This window comes from Meriones unguiculatus, chromosome 15 (genome assembly GCF_030254825.1).
Source record: "Meriones unguiculatus strain TT.TT164.6M chromosome 15, Bangor_MerUng_6.1, whole genome shotgun sequence".
Lineage (NCBI taxonomy): Eukaryota > Metazoa > Chordata > Mammalia > Rodentia > Muridae > Meriones > Meriones unguiculatus.
The window spans coordinates 73,002,280-73,019,700 of NC_083362.1; the positions used below are offsets into that span (position 1 = coordinate 73,002,280).

Sequence of the window (17,421 nt, forward strand, 5' to 3'; positions counted from 1 at the left end):
GACACACACATACACAGGTGATTCTGTCTCTACCTCTTGTCTCCCTATAGTAACACAGGAATCACAGATGCATGCTACTGAATCCAGATTTTTCTTAGCATTCTGAAGATTAGAGTTTGGGTCACTAAGGCAGGTGATTTTATTCACTGAGCCATCTCCCAACCCTGTAAAATATTTTCAAATGAAACCTCGGGAAACAAGAAGCCAGTTTTTTTGTTGTTGTTATTGTTTGTTTGTTTTTTGTTTTTTTTTTTAAGAAATATGGAATAAAGTTCAAAAGAGTTCATTAGGAAACTTAAAATTACTTGCCTTCAGGGGGCAGGACGTTGCAGGGAGGTGGGATAGAAGCATACTATTAGCAACAACAATAGAAAATCTTATGGAGTGATTTCATCCACTTAAAATTTTATCTTTGTGTGTATGTGTCTGTGTGTGAGAGAGCAGGTGTCCCAAGGGACAAGAGGAGGCACATCTCCCTGGAGCTGCAATTACAGGTGGCTATGAGCTGCCTAAAGCGGGTACTAAGAAACACACACAGGCCCTGTGAAAGAGTAGTATGTGTTTCTGACTGCTGAGCCACCTCCCCAGCCCCTCAATTTTCTATTTAAAAAATGAAAACCTACATATTTTACATGAATTTTTCACAAATTAGGCAAAACAGAAAGGAGATGGGGCATCAAAGTGGCATGGAGGGAGAAAGATAAAAAGAGCACAGGAACACTGTGTGTGTGTAACAGCTAACTCTAGCTGGGCGCCACACTTCTCGAGAATGGCTCCCTGGGGCTCAGCCCAGGTATGTGAGGTGTGAGGGGCAGGCTGAGACCTGGGTGCCTGGAGTGCAGTGGACTTTGGACCAGCATTTGAAGGAACAGGTGCGTTGAGTCAGTGAACTTCTGTTTTTCTCAAGTCCTGCAGCTCATCAAGTCCCAGAAGTTTCTGAACAAGCTGGTGATTTTGGTGGAAACGGAGAAGGAAAAAATCCTGAGGAAGGAATATGTTTTTGCTGACTCTAAAGTAAGTGACAACAGATGTCTAATGTGGGGCAAGAAGGGACGCGTGTCTTGAAAACCGTGATGTGCCGGGGGCTGTGGCCATTAGCTCCCCGGGCTCTAGAGCAGCACTCCTTTCACACCGGGAAGCTGAGCTTAGGTGGTAAGGCTCAGGCTCTGGGCCAGCTGAGACTCGCTGAACTTTAGTTCCACTGTCCCAGGTACAAGAAGGCAATCCTTGAATCAGGCCCAGTGCTGCGCTGGCCAGGAGCCCTTTATTAGCAGTGTCTCTTGGCTAGATTTAGGAGCCCTTTGGGTCAGCTCTGGATTTAAATCTGAGTCCTGATCAGCACTTCCCTGGGAAGACTTCTGTTTTTTAAACTCTGCCCCGCTCTGGGGATGGAAGATGACAGCACCACCATTGGCTGACAGAGGGACAGGCACTATGGGCCATGAGAAAACCCTCGGATGTGCCAGATCCCAGCCAGAGGTGGGTTCTCTGTCCTTTGATTTCTCACCTCAGAAGTCACCCCAAATGGGCCGAATCCCCCACAGAGGCCTGGCTGTCCGTGCTCATCAGTGTAGTTCATGTGAGGCAGTGAAAACGATGGCAGAGCAGATGGGGCACATAGCAGATGGGGCATGTGTGGCTGAGCCTGCATCTCAGATGCTGGAGACAAGCTAAGGGAGGACTCCCAGTACAGTGCCACAGAGATGACCCCACCAAGTTCCCAAGGCATCTGCTTTCGCTTGTCCTGGGACTGATTATGAGGGTGTGGTGAGAGAGCGCAGATGGATGATAGGAAGCAGAGAGAGGTCACATAGCTGCACAAAGATCTGGGCCTCTGGCGCATAGATCCAAAACTAATCATTTCTGTCCCATTGCTGCAAGCTCAAAAGAGTTGTGACACTGACTCTTGAGCCATCCCCACCTAAAGACAGGTTTCAATAAAGAAGCCATTGTTATGTCTTGATGACCTGGTGTCTTTGAGGTGGGCAATTGTGAGACTTGCAATGATGAGGGTGAACCAAAATTGCTGGCTTTGTAAACCAGGGACATCAGGCATCCCGCCTTTCCTATTGGTGCTGTTTGAAATTTTGTGTGATCTCTTTTGAAGCCAGCTGCCCCATTGACAACAGCCCTCTTGACTAACAGGCAAGTCAGCTTCATACCCCACTGTGAACATAGGAAAAATAAGTGTAAGAGAGTAAGGGGCTCTTTTCTTAATATGGACTTTTGCCTTTGCTTAGTTTTATCAAATTTTCTTTATTTAAAAAATTGGATTTATTTATTTGGGGATGGCCATGCATGTGCCACGGTGCATGTGCGGGGTCAGAGGAAAGCTTGTAGGAGGCGGTTTTATCTACCACATGAGTCCCGAGGACGGAGCTCAGCTCCACGGCAAAAGTTTAAAATAAAAACAGCGCTCACTAGTAACTGACTCTGAACTATCCCCTTCCAGGTTTTGTTTGTTTGTTTTTATGGATTGCTTTGGTTTGGGCTTCTGTGAGACACAATTTTGCAGTGTAGCCCTGTCTGGCCTGGTACTCACTATATAACACAGGCCTGCCTTGAACTCATGATGCTCGCTATATAGCACAGGCTGGCCTTGAACTCATGGTGCTCGCTATATAGCGCAGGCTGGCCTTGAACTCATGGTGCTCACTATATAGCACAGGCCAGCCTTGAACTCATGGTAGTCCTCCTACCTCAGCCTCCCAAGTGCTGGGATTAAAGGCAGGATTGCCCAGGCCTCATGCATTTTCTTTTTAAGATGAAACTACAGTGTTGGCACTCACACCATTTTGCCAAATAGCTTTTTATGACAATGTTGTATTGTGACCATCTCTCTGTGGATAAAGTACCATAGCTTTAAGACTCTATGGAGTTCTAGTTTAGGGATGGTGTACAATATAGTTATTTTTTAAATCACACCCTTGCAGTGCAATGGCTGGGCCCAAGAAGCCACATGCTCTTGGCTTTGAATGCATCTCTCCAGGTGGCTGCCCTTCACATTTATGGTGGGTGTGTGTGTGTGTGTGTGTGTGTGCGCATGTTGCCCCCTTGATATTTTTTGCTGACTACATCTTTTGTAGAGGCCCGTGTGCAGGGAGATGGAGGCCTTCCTCAGTGTGTCTTCCCTTCCTCCTCCAGAAAAGAGAAGGCTTCTGCCAACTCCTGCAGCAGATGAAGAACAAGCATTCGGAGCAGCCGGAGCCTGACATGATCACCATCTTTATTGGCACCTGGAACATGGGTGGGTCCCTGTGCCCCCTCCCTCCTACCTGCTCTGCTGCCTTCTGCCTTCCTGCCTCCGCATCTGCAAATGGCACAAGGGGGCACCTCCAACTCTCTCACGTAGTCCTGGTCTCCATGCCATCTATACAGCCTCTCTTCTAGAGAAGTCTACCTTTGTCTGATGGGGATGATGATGGTGAACAGGAAAAATAGGCCTTAGGATTAGTGCACCCCGAGAATAGCAGTAGGAGATTACCCCTGAGATTACCAGGGAGCTCAGGCTGGAAGAAAGAAGTCTGGCCCTGGTTTCTCTAGGGAGGTGATGAGGGGAGTAATAGATCAGTGGATGAATAGATGGGTAGGTGGATGGGTGACTAGATGAACAGTTTTAAGTTTAAGTTTCATGTAAATAATATGTAAGTTTTTAGCACAAATGTACAGCTAGAAGTAAACAACAACAATAAATATGCTAATCATATGCTAATATATTCTACATGCTAAATACACATGAAATATTTAAATAATTATTTGGCATAAGTACTCAGCTAGAAATAAAAGCTAAGGTACAAAAATATATTGGGCTAATAAATATATATACTAAGTATTTATGTATGTACAATATTATATGAGATATGTTTCATAAACAATATATTGTCACATATTATACTAAATATATACATTATACTAATTGTCAGTTTTACTGAATAATGTTTTGGTGTAAATATCGAGACAGAATTAATAGTTAGGAGATGTACAGCTAAATCTGAATCTCAGTCAAATAGCCATTGCATAGGGCATACTTAGTCTACGAATCACCCATCCATCCATCCATCAGAAATTCAAATGTAATGGATATCTTAGTCTACTATTAACTCCTTGGGCTCGCACCCCCAGGGGTTCATGCATGTGGCACGAGGACCTTTCTAGTCTTCTTGACTGTCTGTAAAGAGTTCTATTGCTTGGACATGGTAGGCTCATCCCACTGTGCAGGGCCGGGCTGCCCAGAAAGCCTTTGGGTTTCCTGGCAATAGGACAGAAGCCTCCATCCTGGACATGTCACTTACCGCTGGAATTGTAAACTCCTCAGGGACTTACTGCCACCCTAGAGCTTAGGACATGTTTGGCAACCTGTTCAGTTAGATCAGGGCTCCTAAAGGACCCCCCAGTGTTTCCAGTCTTTGAAAATATAATGTTATCTTTACGAGATCTCACTGAGCTCTGACCACGGTTGACAGGAAAGGTGATATCTGCAGTGTGCTTCATCTAGGGCATTTGCCTCCGTGATTTTTTTGTAACGATGTGCTCCTTCTCCTCCCCTATTTTGAACCCCCTGATGTCCTTGACCTGACATGCCTTTGACTCACTTGGTGTTGGGTTTTGCTGTTGAAGGTAACGCACCCCCTCCCAAGAAGATCACGTCCTGGTTTCTCTCCAAGGGGCAGGGAAAGACACGGGACGACTCTGCTGACTACATCCCCCATGACATCTACGTGATTGGCACCCAGGAGGACCCACTGGGAGAGAAGGAGTGGCTGGAGATACTCAGGCACTCCCTGCAAGAAGTCACCAGCATGACGTTTAAAACAGTGAGCAGCTGGCCAGACTCAGGGTGGGACACAGGATGTTCCTCCAAGCATCTCAAAAGCCAGATAGGATCCTCCTATATGGGAGCTCAGTGGTCCCCTACTTTGAGAGCCAGAGATACCCAGGTGCTGTCCTCAGAAGCTGATGGCGCCCTGGGTCCTCCATCTTCCCCACTCCTGCTCCAAAGGCTAATGTTTACTTCCTGGAAGCAGGTCTCTTCTCTGAAGTGCTTTCTCTCATCTCTAGGCATCGTTAAATGTTCCCCCGAAAGCTAGGGATTACAGGCAGGGCGTCTTACTCCCAGGGTGAGAGCTGAGGTGAAATCCCTTTGGGATGCTCAGGGTTCCAACACTGCACCTCAGCCTGGTGTTGCAACGTCATCTCCCACCGCCACCACCACCAGGTCGCCATCCACACACTCTGGAACATTCGCATAGTGGTGCTTGCCAAGCCAGAGCATGAGAATCGGATCAGCCATGTCTACACCGACAATGTGAAGACAGGAATCGCCAACACCTTAGGTGAGCATGGAGGGGAGCCTCATGCCTACGCATGCTCTGCCTCGTCCTTCTCTTGACAGTGTCCCCAGATTAAACCCTGAGATCCCTAAGTTCCTTAGCAAATCCAGATGGTTTCCCCTGCAAAAATTCATCCAGGGTCTATGTCAGCCCCGGAGAGCTGGCTAAAATGTGGCTTCTGTCTCAGTAAGCCTCAGGTGATTTCCAAGGCGCTATTCTGACAAGCTTTCAGGTGACATTAGTGCCAGCCAGCCCAGGGGCCCCACTTTGAGTAGTAAGAACCTAGAATAGGAGTTGGCAAACTTCTACTGGAGACCGTGACTTTTTCAGGCTTTATGGGCCACAGGCAACTGTCTGCTACTGTCACCTGAAAGTTGCCACAGCCAACAGAAGTGATGAATGAGGTGGCTGTGATCAGGTTGGGGCATAGTCTATAGGCTGTTGGCCCAAGAGAGCCCCAAGCATCCTATAGGAAGCGGGAACTGGACAGTGCTGACTAGATGGGCTCAGAAAACGGAGATGAGAGTAGACAGGATGCATATGTGGGCGAGCAGGGTCCATAGCTGCAAATGTGGCCTCTGCAGTTGGGCAAGTCTGCGTGTTAGTATGTGAGTATGTGTGTGAGCGGTAAGGTGGGCAAGGTGGCATTGGGCTCATCTGTGTTTATGTAAATACGCATGTGTGTGTGAGTTCATGGGAGCACACCCGTGTATCTAGATATTTGGGCTTGTGGGTATATATGTGTCTGTGTCTTTTATGTGAGCCTGTAAGAGTCTGTGTCTCTGAATGTGTGGCTGTGTGGATGGGAGTGTCCCACTATATGTGTGTGAGCACAAACAGTGGACTGTACATGAATGGACTAACAACCAGGCAGCAGTTTCTGGGCTTTCACTTTGGGGACAGAACAGGGTCCAGGAAAAAAAAAAAAGACACACGATTGCTCTTGTGCTTTTCTGCTGACAAAACCCTGACTTCCTATGTCTAGTCTCATCCTTTCTTGCCTGCTGCAATAGCAGTATGGGTTAGCCTGAGCTCCATCTCCTACAGAACTCTCCTGCTGGATTCTTCCCTCCTCGGGCATCCTGCCTCTCTCACTGGTCCCTGAACAGAATTTGTTCAAATGCCTCACTAAAAATTACAATTGCATGTTTTCAACCAGGCCTTGCTCTAGCCCTGGCCCTAGATCCTGATCCTCCCTACAGAACCCTGTGGTAGAGTGCTTGCCTAGTATATGCGAGGCCCTGGGTTAGGTCCCTAGCAACAAAAGAAAATTAAACAGGTAATCTTCCCCCACCGGTATATATATATATATTTACATATAATATATATATACTTATATATATTTATATATTTGTATATTTGTGTGTGTATATATATATAATATATATAACGTTGTTTTGGTTGGTGGTAGGACTCTGCCTACTAACCCCTTCCTTCCAGGGGTGTTAATCACCTATTTCTAAGCCCTAGAATCTCTGGTTCAGCCATCTGGGGCTATTCTGCTGGCCTGTGGAACATACTTTAAGAAAAACTAATGTAGAATAAATGAAAACATCAGCAAAGTGTGGGTGTGTACGCGTGTGTGTGCACTTGTGCGTGTGGCTGAAGGTTTTTGGTCCCACGGGAGTGGATCCTAAGTGGATAGTCAGTTTACTCAGCTGGGAGATGGGGGTTACCTCCCGAATTCCAAGGCTCCAGGCTGCTCTTTCCCTGTCCCTATCTATTCAGTGCAGTGGCCCCCAACATCCTCATACCTGGAAATAGATAACAGCACCCTCCTTCCTCTGTCCTAATTAGAAAATCACGAGGCAGCAGTCATCTGCCAGTCACAGGCATGCCCCGCCCCCACTGCCCGTCCACGTTCCCCTCTTTCCCAGGCCGGCTTCTCTTACTCTTTGACAGCCTCAGTGCCCTTTACCTCCACTCAGATTCCAACCCCTTGACAAGAAGACTGCCTGGTTAACATTCTGCTTCTTCTCTTTCTTCCTCCCTTAGGAAATAAGGGAGCTGTGGGGGTGTCCTTCATGTTCAATGGAACCTCCTTGGGGTTTGTCAACAGCCACTTGACTTCTGGAAGTGAAAAAAAACTCAGGTAATGGATTTACTAGCCAGTTACTAACATCTGGCTAGCCCTAGCCCTCCACACATCTTGAGGGCTTACCCCACCTTAGCTGCAGACCTCTGGACCTCTGTTGGCTAAGCAAAGACACAGTAGCAAAGCAGAGACCTCAGGTATATGTGACTCTTGTCTGGAGGACAGAAGACATTTATGTCCTTAGCCTAATAGAACCGTTAAGCCTGGTCCATCTCTAAAGGAAAATACTCCTCAGACACATCCTATAGCTCAAAGTCCATTTTGTCTGCAGGTGGCCTTGTCATGACCAGAGCCATCTAGTACATTTACTGATCCTATTTCCTGATGGGTAGATTCCTGCTCAGGACTTAGACTCTGTGGTCCCAGTTGGGTCTCCCAGGCACACTCAGGTGCCCACTGACAGGACTGCAGTCTAAGTTTCTGTCCCCCACCTGTCCTCTGACTTTCTGCCATGGCAGAGTGAGGACAGTGCCCCGTGCTAGACTCGCTAGCATATGGCCCTTGCTTCTCTGAATTAGGCGAAATCAAAACTATATGAACATCCTGCGGTTCCTGGCCCTGGGAGACAAGAAGCTGAGCCCGTTTAACATCACGCACCGTTTTACCCACCTCTTCTGGCTCGGGGATCTCAACTACCGCGTGGAGCTGCCCACCTGGGTAAGGAGTCTCCACCTTGGGTAGAGCTGTGGGGGACAGAGGCTCCCAGATGTCAGCTGTGGACAGAAGATCAAAGAGACACTCGGAACCAGCCTAAGGCAGCAGCTCCTCTCCAAAACTCAATGCAGCTGCTGTCACAGAGCCTCTGCCTTTCTTTATAGTTCCCTTCTGCTTGTGTCTTCTTTGTCCCAGGGCTTCTATTGGCACCCCTCCTCTCTGTCACCGTTTCTGCAGCCTGCCAGCCAGCCAGCAACAGCTGGGCTTGGTCAGGAAGCACAGGCATCTTAGGGGACCAGCTGACTTATCTCAATAAATAATGGAATCAGTAGTGAATCTGAGGCATTGCTTGCCTGCCTACATGAAGGGGATCAATAGATGTGACCATGGGATGAGTCTAGAACCCACACAGTTATTTTTTCACACTCATAAAAGTTGAGACAGGAGATGGCATGGGGTGAAACAGTGAGTGTCCTTCTGTCCAGAAATCAGAGTTAGCAGTCTATTTCACTCACAGTGAGGGACCTTAATGCATCCCCATGCTCCAGTCCTGTGAGGGACAAAGCAGCAGAAGCTGACCCTGTTTTATGAGCACACAGAGAGGTTAGGAAAACTGCTGGGAGGGATTGCACATCACTCATAGTTGATGCTGAACCTCAGGTGTCCCTTTATCTCAAGTATTTCTCCATATGACCCTATGGTCCCTCAGCTACCCCTGGGTCTCCAGCCACCATTACAGCTCTGTAGACTGTGAAAATCTGCAGCCAGCCTACCATAGCTTCCTCACTAGGGAGGGTGACATCTTTCCTCCCTGGGAATGAGCAGGCGTGCAGGGGCTGGAGAAGAGTTCACACCCTGACCCTCCTGGGAAGAGCATCCCCGTCTCATGAAGTATTACCAACAATGGTGTCTAAAAGCCAGTGTGCCAAAACAACAGATCCACATGCAAATTTGGGCCTAGACCTAGTTAAGGTGATGACACAGCCCTTCCCAGCCTTCCTTATTCATATGAAGTGACTGAGTGCTGGGAAATAGCAACCTAGACTGCTGGGACCAGGGCCCTGGCATGGTCAGTGGGAAGCGTAGTGCGGAACAGGATCTGATAGGGCATGTCTTCATCCTAGGAGGCAGAGGCCATCATCCAGAAGATTAAGCAGCAGCAGTATTCGGATCTGCTGGCCCATGACCAACTGCTCCTGGAGAGGAAGGAACAGAAGGTCTTCCTGCACTTTGGTGAGGGCACACTCTTCTTTGCATCCTTTCCCACCATCTTCTCCCTGCCTGAATGAACTGACCAGGGGAAGCACTAGGTCTGCAGAGGAAGGAGCTAGAGGTGTTAAGGAAACCAAACTGAGGGCTGTGTGTCTGTTTCAGAGGAGGAGGAGATCACCTTCGCCCCCACCTACCGATTCGAAAGACTGACCCGCGACAAGTACGCCTACACAAAGCAGAAAGCAACAGGGGTGAGTCTCCTTAGCAGCAGCTCTCCTGCCCTGACCTGCCACCTTTGCCCAACTCACCATTCCATGGTGGTTCCTAGAAAATAGGAAGCATCCCCTATCACGAGGCAACAACAAAAACAAAAATTAGAATGCACATGCGGGGACTGGGGAGATAACTCGGTCAATAGAATGCTTGTGTAGTGTGCACAGAGCACTGGATTCCATCTCCAGCGTGAAGACAGGCAGGGTAGCATGCATCTCTAATCCCAATACTCAGGAGATGAAAGCAGGAAGCAGGAGGATGAGGAGTTCAAGATTGAGTGAGTTTGAGGCCAGTCTGGGCTAGAGGAGAGAGAGAGAGAGAGAGAGAGAGAGAGAGAGAGAGAGAGAGAGAGACTTTCATACTGACTCCAATCTTGGTGCTAAAACTGCCACCAATTTTAAAAAGGTGAATTAATAATGCCCCTATTCTAAGATGCTGAGAGAATTTTAAAGCATTATTTCTTAACTATATATTAATTTTGGTTGTTCTGTTTGAGACAGGGTCTTACTATTTAGCACTGGCTGCCCTGGAACTCACTATGCAGACCAGGCTGGTCTCAGACCCACAGAGATCCACATGCCTCTGCCTTCCAAGTTCTGGGATTAAAGGCATGCACCACTATGACTGGCTACTTCTAAGGCTGATATTAAAGATTTGTGTATTTATTTTATGTGTGTGGGTGTTTTTGCCTCCATGAACAGCTGTGTATCGCATGCATGCAGTACCCACAGAAGCCAGAAGAGGGTGTCACATCCCCTGGAACAGATGGTTATGAGCGCCATGTAGGTGCTGGTAACTAAACCCAGAGCCTTCTGTAAGAACAGCCAGAGCTTAACCACTGAGCGCCCCCTACAGCCCTATAAGGCTGATTTTAAAAGACCAAAACAAACAAAGCTCCCCCCACCAAAAAAAATTTAAACAGGTTTCCATGCATCTGTAAATGGTGGTGAATGCTTGTAATCCCAACACCTGGGAGGCTTAAGTGGGAGAATCATAGGTTCAAGGCCAGCCTGGACTACAATGGCTAGACTCCAAAACATCACCAGCAAAGCTGCTTTCTTTGCTACAGGACTTAGCTGCATCTGTAAGAGTTTTAGAACATTATAGTTCTCCATAGGTAAAGCCTCAGGCCAAACTGAACTGATCATAGAATAGCTGTTTATAATATTAAAGGAAAGGAACAGTGTTTGGGGAAAGATGCAATAAAATACTAATTTATTCAAAGAGTTACTGATGGCCAGGAATGGGCTGGGGGAGGAGAGGTCAGAACTGAACAAACATTGGCCCCAGGCTGTTTGTAGGAGGAGAGAGAAGACTGACTACTCCAACAAAACATAATGCCACAAGGAACAGGCAGAGGAAGAGACAAGCACTGGGCCAAAAGAATGTCAGCGGAGGTGCCCAGAAGGGCAGCAAGAGTTTGGACTGGGAGGTGTAAAGGGAGAGGGCGTGACACATTTCAAGTTGGAGGAGCCACTAGAGAGAGCAAGTCTGATACTGGTCGCTTTTCATGGGGTCCATCCCAGGGCTATTAGCTCAAGACAGGCCCAAGGATAAGCAATACCAGAAGATGGGCACTGAGAGTTGATGAAGCTAGGGAGGCAGAGGGAAGGCTCAAAGCTCTCTCTGGGTGAGACCTAGGCACTGTATGGACCTGGAGGCAAGAGACAATGAAATGGAAGGGGAAAATGGAGTGAAAGGGTGCATTCTAGCAGGAAGAAAGAGGGGGGCCAGGTGCAAGGTGAATTAACATCTGAAAGGGTGGAGCCCCAAGCAGAATTTTAAGAGTTGAAAAGTTTGAAGCTTAAGTGAAGCAAGCCAACTGTTAACTCCAATCCCAGGAGATCCAACACCCTCTTCTGGCCTCTGTGGGCACTGCACACGTTTGGTACACATGCATACATACAGGCAAAACATCCGTACCCATAAAGTAAATAAAATATATTTTAGACAGTTTAAAGCTACCAGAGGGGAAATTCCGTAAAGAGCCAAGAACAGATGAATGTGCCGATGGCTGATATCCCCAGGTAATATTTGTGGTTTTGCTTTTACTAATAACGCATGCTATAAAACTGTGATGTTGTGTTGCAGATGAAGTACAACCTGCCATCCTGGTGTGACCGAGTCCTCTGGAAGTCTTACCCCCTGGTGCATGTGGTTTGTCAGTCCTACGGTGAGTGGAGCACTGGGGAAAGGCAGACTGGGTTTTGAGTTCTGAGGACAATGGCAAGCCAAGGGGCTTCAGTTTGCTTGTGTGTAAAATGAGAGACACACCCCCTCCCCCAGCCATGGAGTCCTACCCAAGTGTCCCAAAAGAGTTATGCATCCTTATCCCCCTTGGACTGCAATGCAATAAATAGCCCTGCTCAGAGAGACTTCCTGTTGCTGTATTGTTTTTCAAGACAGGGTTTCTCTGTGAGCCCTGGCTGTCCTAGAACTAGTTCTATAGACCAGGCTGACCTTGAACTCAGATATTTGTCTGCCTCTGCCTCCTGAATGCTGGGGTTAAAAGTGTGCACCGCCACCACCCGACCTTACAAAAGCACTTTTTTTTTAATTTTTTATTTAACTCTTATTAATTACACTTTATTCATTTTGTATCCCTCCATAACCCCCTCCCTCCTCCCCTCCTGATCCCACCCTCCCTATAAAAGCACTTTTAACAGCAGCTTTTTTCTTTTCTTTTTTCTCTTCCTTTTTTCTCTTAATTGAGAATTTCATACAGTCATGTATATTCTCCACCTTCTCACCTCCGTTTCCTCCCCTATCCCTCCCAGTGTTCTACTCTCCAATATCTTGAACTCTTTCTTTAAAAACAAAACCCCGCTCAGTCCACTCAGTGCTGTCGGTATGCGGGTGGGGATAGGAGCACCTATTGGAGCATGCATAGCGTAGCCTTTTGGGAACCAGATCCCCGAAGAAAACATGTTGTAGCTCCCCGAGAAGCCATCAGTTGCCAGCGGCTCCTCAGCTAGGGGTGGGACTTCATGAGCCACTAGCCGTCCATGCTGGGATTTTGGTTGGCTTGATCTTATACATGCAGTCATGGCCGTCTGGGTTTGCTTTCATATTTAACAAATGCTTCACTGCATATGTCCACTATCCCTGCCTCTTACAGTCTCCCCCGCCCTTCTGCAATGCTCCCTGAGCCCTGGAGGGAGTGACCATGAGATACATGTCCCATTTAGGACTGAGCACTCTATAATCTTTTCCTCTGCGTGTTGACTGGTTGTGGGCCTCTAATCGCCATCTACAACAAAGAGGAGCTTCTCTGGTGAGGGCTAAGATATGTACTAATCTATGGGTATAAAGATAATCACTTTAAGGACACTATAATACTATGTTACTATAGCAGAATAACAGTACTGGGTTCTCCCCTAACGCCTGTGGCCTGGCCAATCACAGGTTTGGGGCCCAAACCTGTGACATTGAATTATATCTTATGAGGTGGCCTCAAGGCATTGGTTACTCCATTGTTACACCATTGCAACAGTGGGCATATCTTGCCAGGTCAGTTGTAACTGTGGCTTGAAGGGGTCACAGATGGGTAAGACTGTTGAATATTTCTCCTCTAGTATCATAAATAGAATCTCCGGGTACAATTCCTTTTAAAAGAACTATCTTGAATTTGAGTCAGATAAAAGTATTTGGGGAAGCCTAAGAACACACCGTGAGCCCAGCTGGAGATATGGCCCAGCAGTTAAGAGCACTTGCTGATCTTCCAGAGGACTTGAGTTTGGTTCCCAGTACCTTTACTGAGTGGCTCACGACTACCTGGGGCACCTGTACACACACAGACACACAGACACACATACACACACACACACACACACACACACACACACACACTTTTAAAAATGAAAAGAAATCTTAAAAACAAGTCACAAAGCTCTAGGCAATGGCCCTCAACCCTCATCCTACCACAAATGAGCAGAGCCATTCACAAGCCAGAGACCTCTGATAGGCAGTTCAGGACCCATACTAGCCAGCTGAGCCCTCATCTCTACCCACCCCTCAGAGTAAGGAAATAGGTTGAGGGACTTTTGCCACTGACTAAAAGAGAGGTACCGTCCTCTCTGGAGACCACTTAAGTCTGATCCCACGGATGAAGGTGGCTTCCGTTCCCTTCATTTGTACACATTGGCTGTTGCCCTGGGAGTTTAGCACAGGTATCACAGCCCCACTGCCCCCGGCCCCTGCTCTTGAGTTCTGTCTCCTGGAAGTGACCTGCCCTTCATACCACACCTTTTGCTATGTGGCACAGCATCATCGCTTGCATTCACAGCTTCAGCAAAGACACTGTTCTACCATTAGAACGTGAAAGTGGGACAGGAGCTTCACAGAGGTCAGGGGTAGAGTGTTTTCCTGTCATGCATAAGGACCTGGCTTCCATCCCTGATACAGCTCAAACCAGCCAAACAAAATGAACAAAAACACCAGAAAGTACCCATATTCCCATCCTTTACGCAAACACCTGGAGTGTTTCCTGTTTGTCTGCCCCCACCCACACCTGAGCTCTCCAGCCCTGTGACCCTCTTGCCAGCAGTACACAGAGTCAATCATATGGATACCTACACCCCAAATCCTGAAGCCCTTCGGGTACTCAATTTCTGTCTCGGAAGACCTCTCCAGCTATCTCCATGTGTCAACCTCCTCTGCACAGGGCCAAATGATGGTAGAGGCTCATAGAACTGACTTCCTCTTTAGACCCTAGCCTTGGCCTTCAGGACCGCCCAATAGTGCAGGTTTTAGGAAAGGGAAGGAAGATGGGTCTGGAAGTGGCAACTAGGATTGAGGAAATGATATGTCCACATGTTACCCAGTATGTGAGAGGCAAAGAGGAAAACCAACCTCACGTGTGAGGCTTTGCATCTTCCATGGAAGGCTGAAGTCTTTCTAGTGTCAGAGGACATGGTAGAAGGGTTTAAGGAGCTAGAGGTAGGGGAGGCCAAGAAGTTGGGGAAAGAAAAGAGACTGTGAATGTCTAGAATGCAGGAAAAGGGGGTCCTGGGAGCCCAGATTTTCTTCCAGCTGTTAACATAATCAGGTACATGAGCTATCTATTGCTGAGTAACAAATAACAGTTCTGAAAATACTGAGTCCTCTGCTCACATTACTCTTGGCTGGACTGAATTTGGACAGCCCATTTCTGCTGTTTGGCTGGCTGTCAGCAAGAGACCCAGGAGGCACATTCAGGCGCCATTGCTTCCCAGACTCAGAGTCCCTGATTTAGGTCCCAGCTTGCCCCTGCTGTGGTTTGCCATCCATGCTGGTCTTCTTCACCCCTGCTTAGAGGTGCCTTCCCTCCCCTGCAGGCAGTACCACTGACATCATGACGAGTGACCACAGCCCTGTCTTTGCCACGTTTGAAGCGGGAGTCACATCACAGTTTGTCTCCAAGAATGGTAAGCAGTGGGCAGCATCAGCTTTTCTTGTCTTCCTCAAGAACAAGAGGCTAGAGCATTTATTTATCTTCTGGTGTAACTACCAACCGTACACATTAGATATAGGCTCATGCTTTTCTTCCCATGGCCCCACACTCTGCCAACCTGATCTCTTCATGCCCAAGCCAAATCCAGAGTACCTTCTTTGGAAACTCATTTTGGTATAGTTAAGGGGGGGGATATCATAAATCAGTATTTACCAAGGTCTGGGCTGGGAAGACATGGATGAACATTTATTCACGGTAAACGCACGTTAGTGTGTTTTAAATATGTCTCTTCTGGATAAGTAAGCAAGTACTTCAAGTTTCCAGCAACTGTGGCATATTTTATTTAATTCCATCTAGGTTAAAAAAAAAAAGCTAACTCTAATTAAAGAAAATATTAATCCAGTGTTAGTATGGGGGCACAGTAGGTTGAGATGGTGAGGTTGAGATGGAGTAGGTTGAGAAGGTGGGATGCGGATGAGTGAGTCCTAGGAAACTAGAATGAACTCATGCTTGGAGGCCCAGCTTATGTTTTCAAACTGCCCAGCCCAGCCCTGGTTGCAGGGCTACCCCTGCCACAGCAGGACTGGGTGTGGCCGTTAACAAGTCACTTGCAGTCCTGTCTTAGGTGACCAGGAAGTCATGTTGTCATCTATACTGCCCACTCCTTACTTCTGTGCAGCAGATAACTTAACTGGTTTAGGGATGCTGAGTGTGGGGAACCCAAATACAGACAGAGCAATTGCCTTACTCTGTGCCCTTACACTGAGGGACATAGATGAAGCTAGACCACTGTCTTTCTTGGATGCCCTTCTTCCTACTGTTGGGTCAAACATCTCTTGAGTCTGGTGTGAAGGAAGGAAGGAAGGATGGAAGGATGGAAGGAAGGAAGGATGGAAGGAAGGAAGGAGTAGTTCAGGAGTTCCAGGTAAGCCCAGACTACCTAGCAAAAGAGGAGGGAGAGAGAGACCTAATTAGTATTAAATATAATGATTATTTAATTAGACTATTATTTAATTAGACTACAAAGTCAGGCTGAGGGTGTTGCCTGAGACCATCCAGATTTGTTGGCAAAACTGAGATCAGATCCAGGGTTCCTGCTGTTTTTACTTTCTGCTCTGTGTCCTACATGGCCAGCCTGTGACCGATCAGAGAGGCTGTGGCCAGGATCAGGGATGCTGAGCTTGAGAGGTGAGTCATGAAGTTTTACTTTAAGGAAAATCTCTCCTTCTACCTGGCCATTCCTCATCCTTGGGCCCTGAGAGGGAGCCCAGCATAATGGTTGAACACAGAGGAAAGAAACCTGAGAAGCTAGAGGCACCTCCACCTCCAAACACAATGTGCAAAGTAATCCCTGGTTTCCCCTGTTCTAGGTCCTGGCACTGTGGACAGCCAAGGGCAGATTGAGTTCCTTGCATGCTACGCCACGTTAAAGACCAAGTCTCAGACTAAGTTCTACTTGGAATTCCACTCAAGCTGCTTAGAGAGTAAGTGGCTTGTGAACTACCCTTGGGGTGATTCTTTCATAAAAATATCTTTTCATTAATGACTGACCCCCTCACCCAATTTCCTTTCTCTCTCTGATGAGATCATGGGTGGACCTCAGTGGGTTCAGACAGTAGGCTATACGTGGGTACCCAGTGGCTATTGAGGCCCCTTCCACACCCCTGTGGTCTGCTCTTCTACGGCCCCAGCCCTGGAGATAGGGACAGCCACTGGCATACTGACCCCTCTGTTCTCTGGTTTCTCTCTTAACACTCTCTAGGCAGACTCTTACCCACTTGAGTTTCCAACAAGCTGGGTTCTCACTCAGTGAGAGCCCTGGGCAAAGCTCCAGAACCCTGAAGATAAGGCAGGGCCTACACAGCTGCTATGGCCTGATAGCTGTTGCCATGAACCCCACCCAACACCCCTTCCCGTTTCCATAGTGTGGCACCTTCATTACGGGGCTCACTGTGGCTGGAAACAAGGTAGGGATGGATAGCTTTGTTTCAGGTGGCAATGTTGAGCTTATGAAGGATCCTTTCTATTGAACATCTCCAGGCATATTGCCTGAGATCCCGTGCCAGAGAACTACACGCTTTCTAGTTCTCCCTGGGATGGTTTGAAGAGTGATGGGGGAAGAGCCAACTCTGCAAACAGAGGCATGGACTCCTTGCTTCTAGAGCCTAGGGGTATTGCCAGCAAGGATTCTGCCCCCGCCCCATGCCTTTCTGCACCTTCAACCCGTTCCACCCTTCCTGGGGATATGCCAGCTTCACCACAACACCCCAAAGCCCCCGCTCAGCAGCCAGGGTCAAAACAGTTCCAACGGGGATGAGGGGCTTTGTGCGAGCGGTTTTTAACAAACTATCGAGACATTTGCATAGATTTCTATGGAAACAGCATATTAGGAGGCTTAAATTAGAATTTCAAAAGGCTTCTATCTT

At 47.6% G+C, this 17,421-nt stretch overlaps 1 protein-coding gene across 2 annotated transcripts in view; it reads left to right on the forward strand.

The window, feature by feature from the left end:
- The window catches only part of Inpp5d (inositol polyphosphate-5-phosphatase D), a 100,717-nt gene that overhangs the window by 71,780 nt on the left and 11,516 nt on the right, over positions 1-17,421 (forward strand). For both annotated transcript variants that reach the window (XM_021644613.2, XM_021644615.2), the window contains exons 10-20: positions 908-1,014; positions 3,145-3,247; positions 4,618-4,814; positions 5,216-5,333; positions 7,326-7,422; positions 7,944-8,082; positions 9,204-9,312; positions 9,454-9,542; positions 11,656-11,737; positions 14,880-14,969; positions 16,366-16,479. In XM_021644613.2, coding sequence (XP_021500288.1) covers positions 908-1,014; positions 3,145-3,247; positions 4,618-4,814; positions 5,216-5,333; positions 7,326-7,422; positions 7,944-8,082; positions 9,204-9,312; positions 9,454-9,542; positions 11,656-11,737; positions 14,880-14,969; positions 16,366-16,479 — 1,245 coding nt within the window. The remainder of the gene's footprint in view (positions 1-907; positions 1,015-3,144; positions 3,248-4,617; positions 4,815-5,215; positions 5,334-7,325; positions 7,423-7,943; positions 8,083-9,203; positions 9,313-9,453; positions 9,543-11,655; positions 11,738-14,879; positions 14,970-16,365; positions 16,480-17,421) is intronic.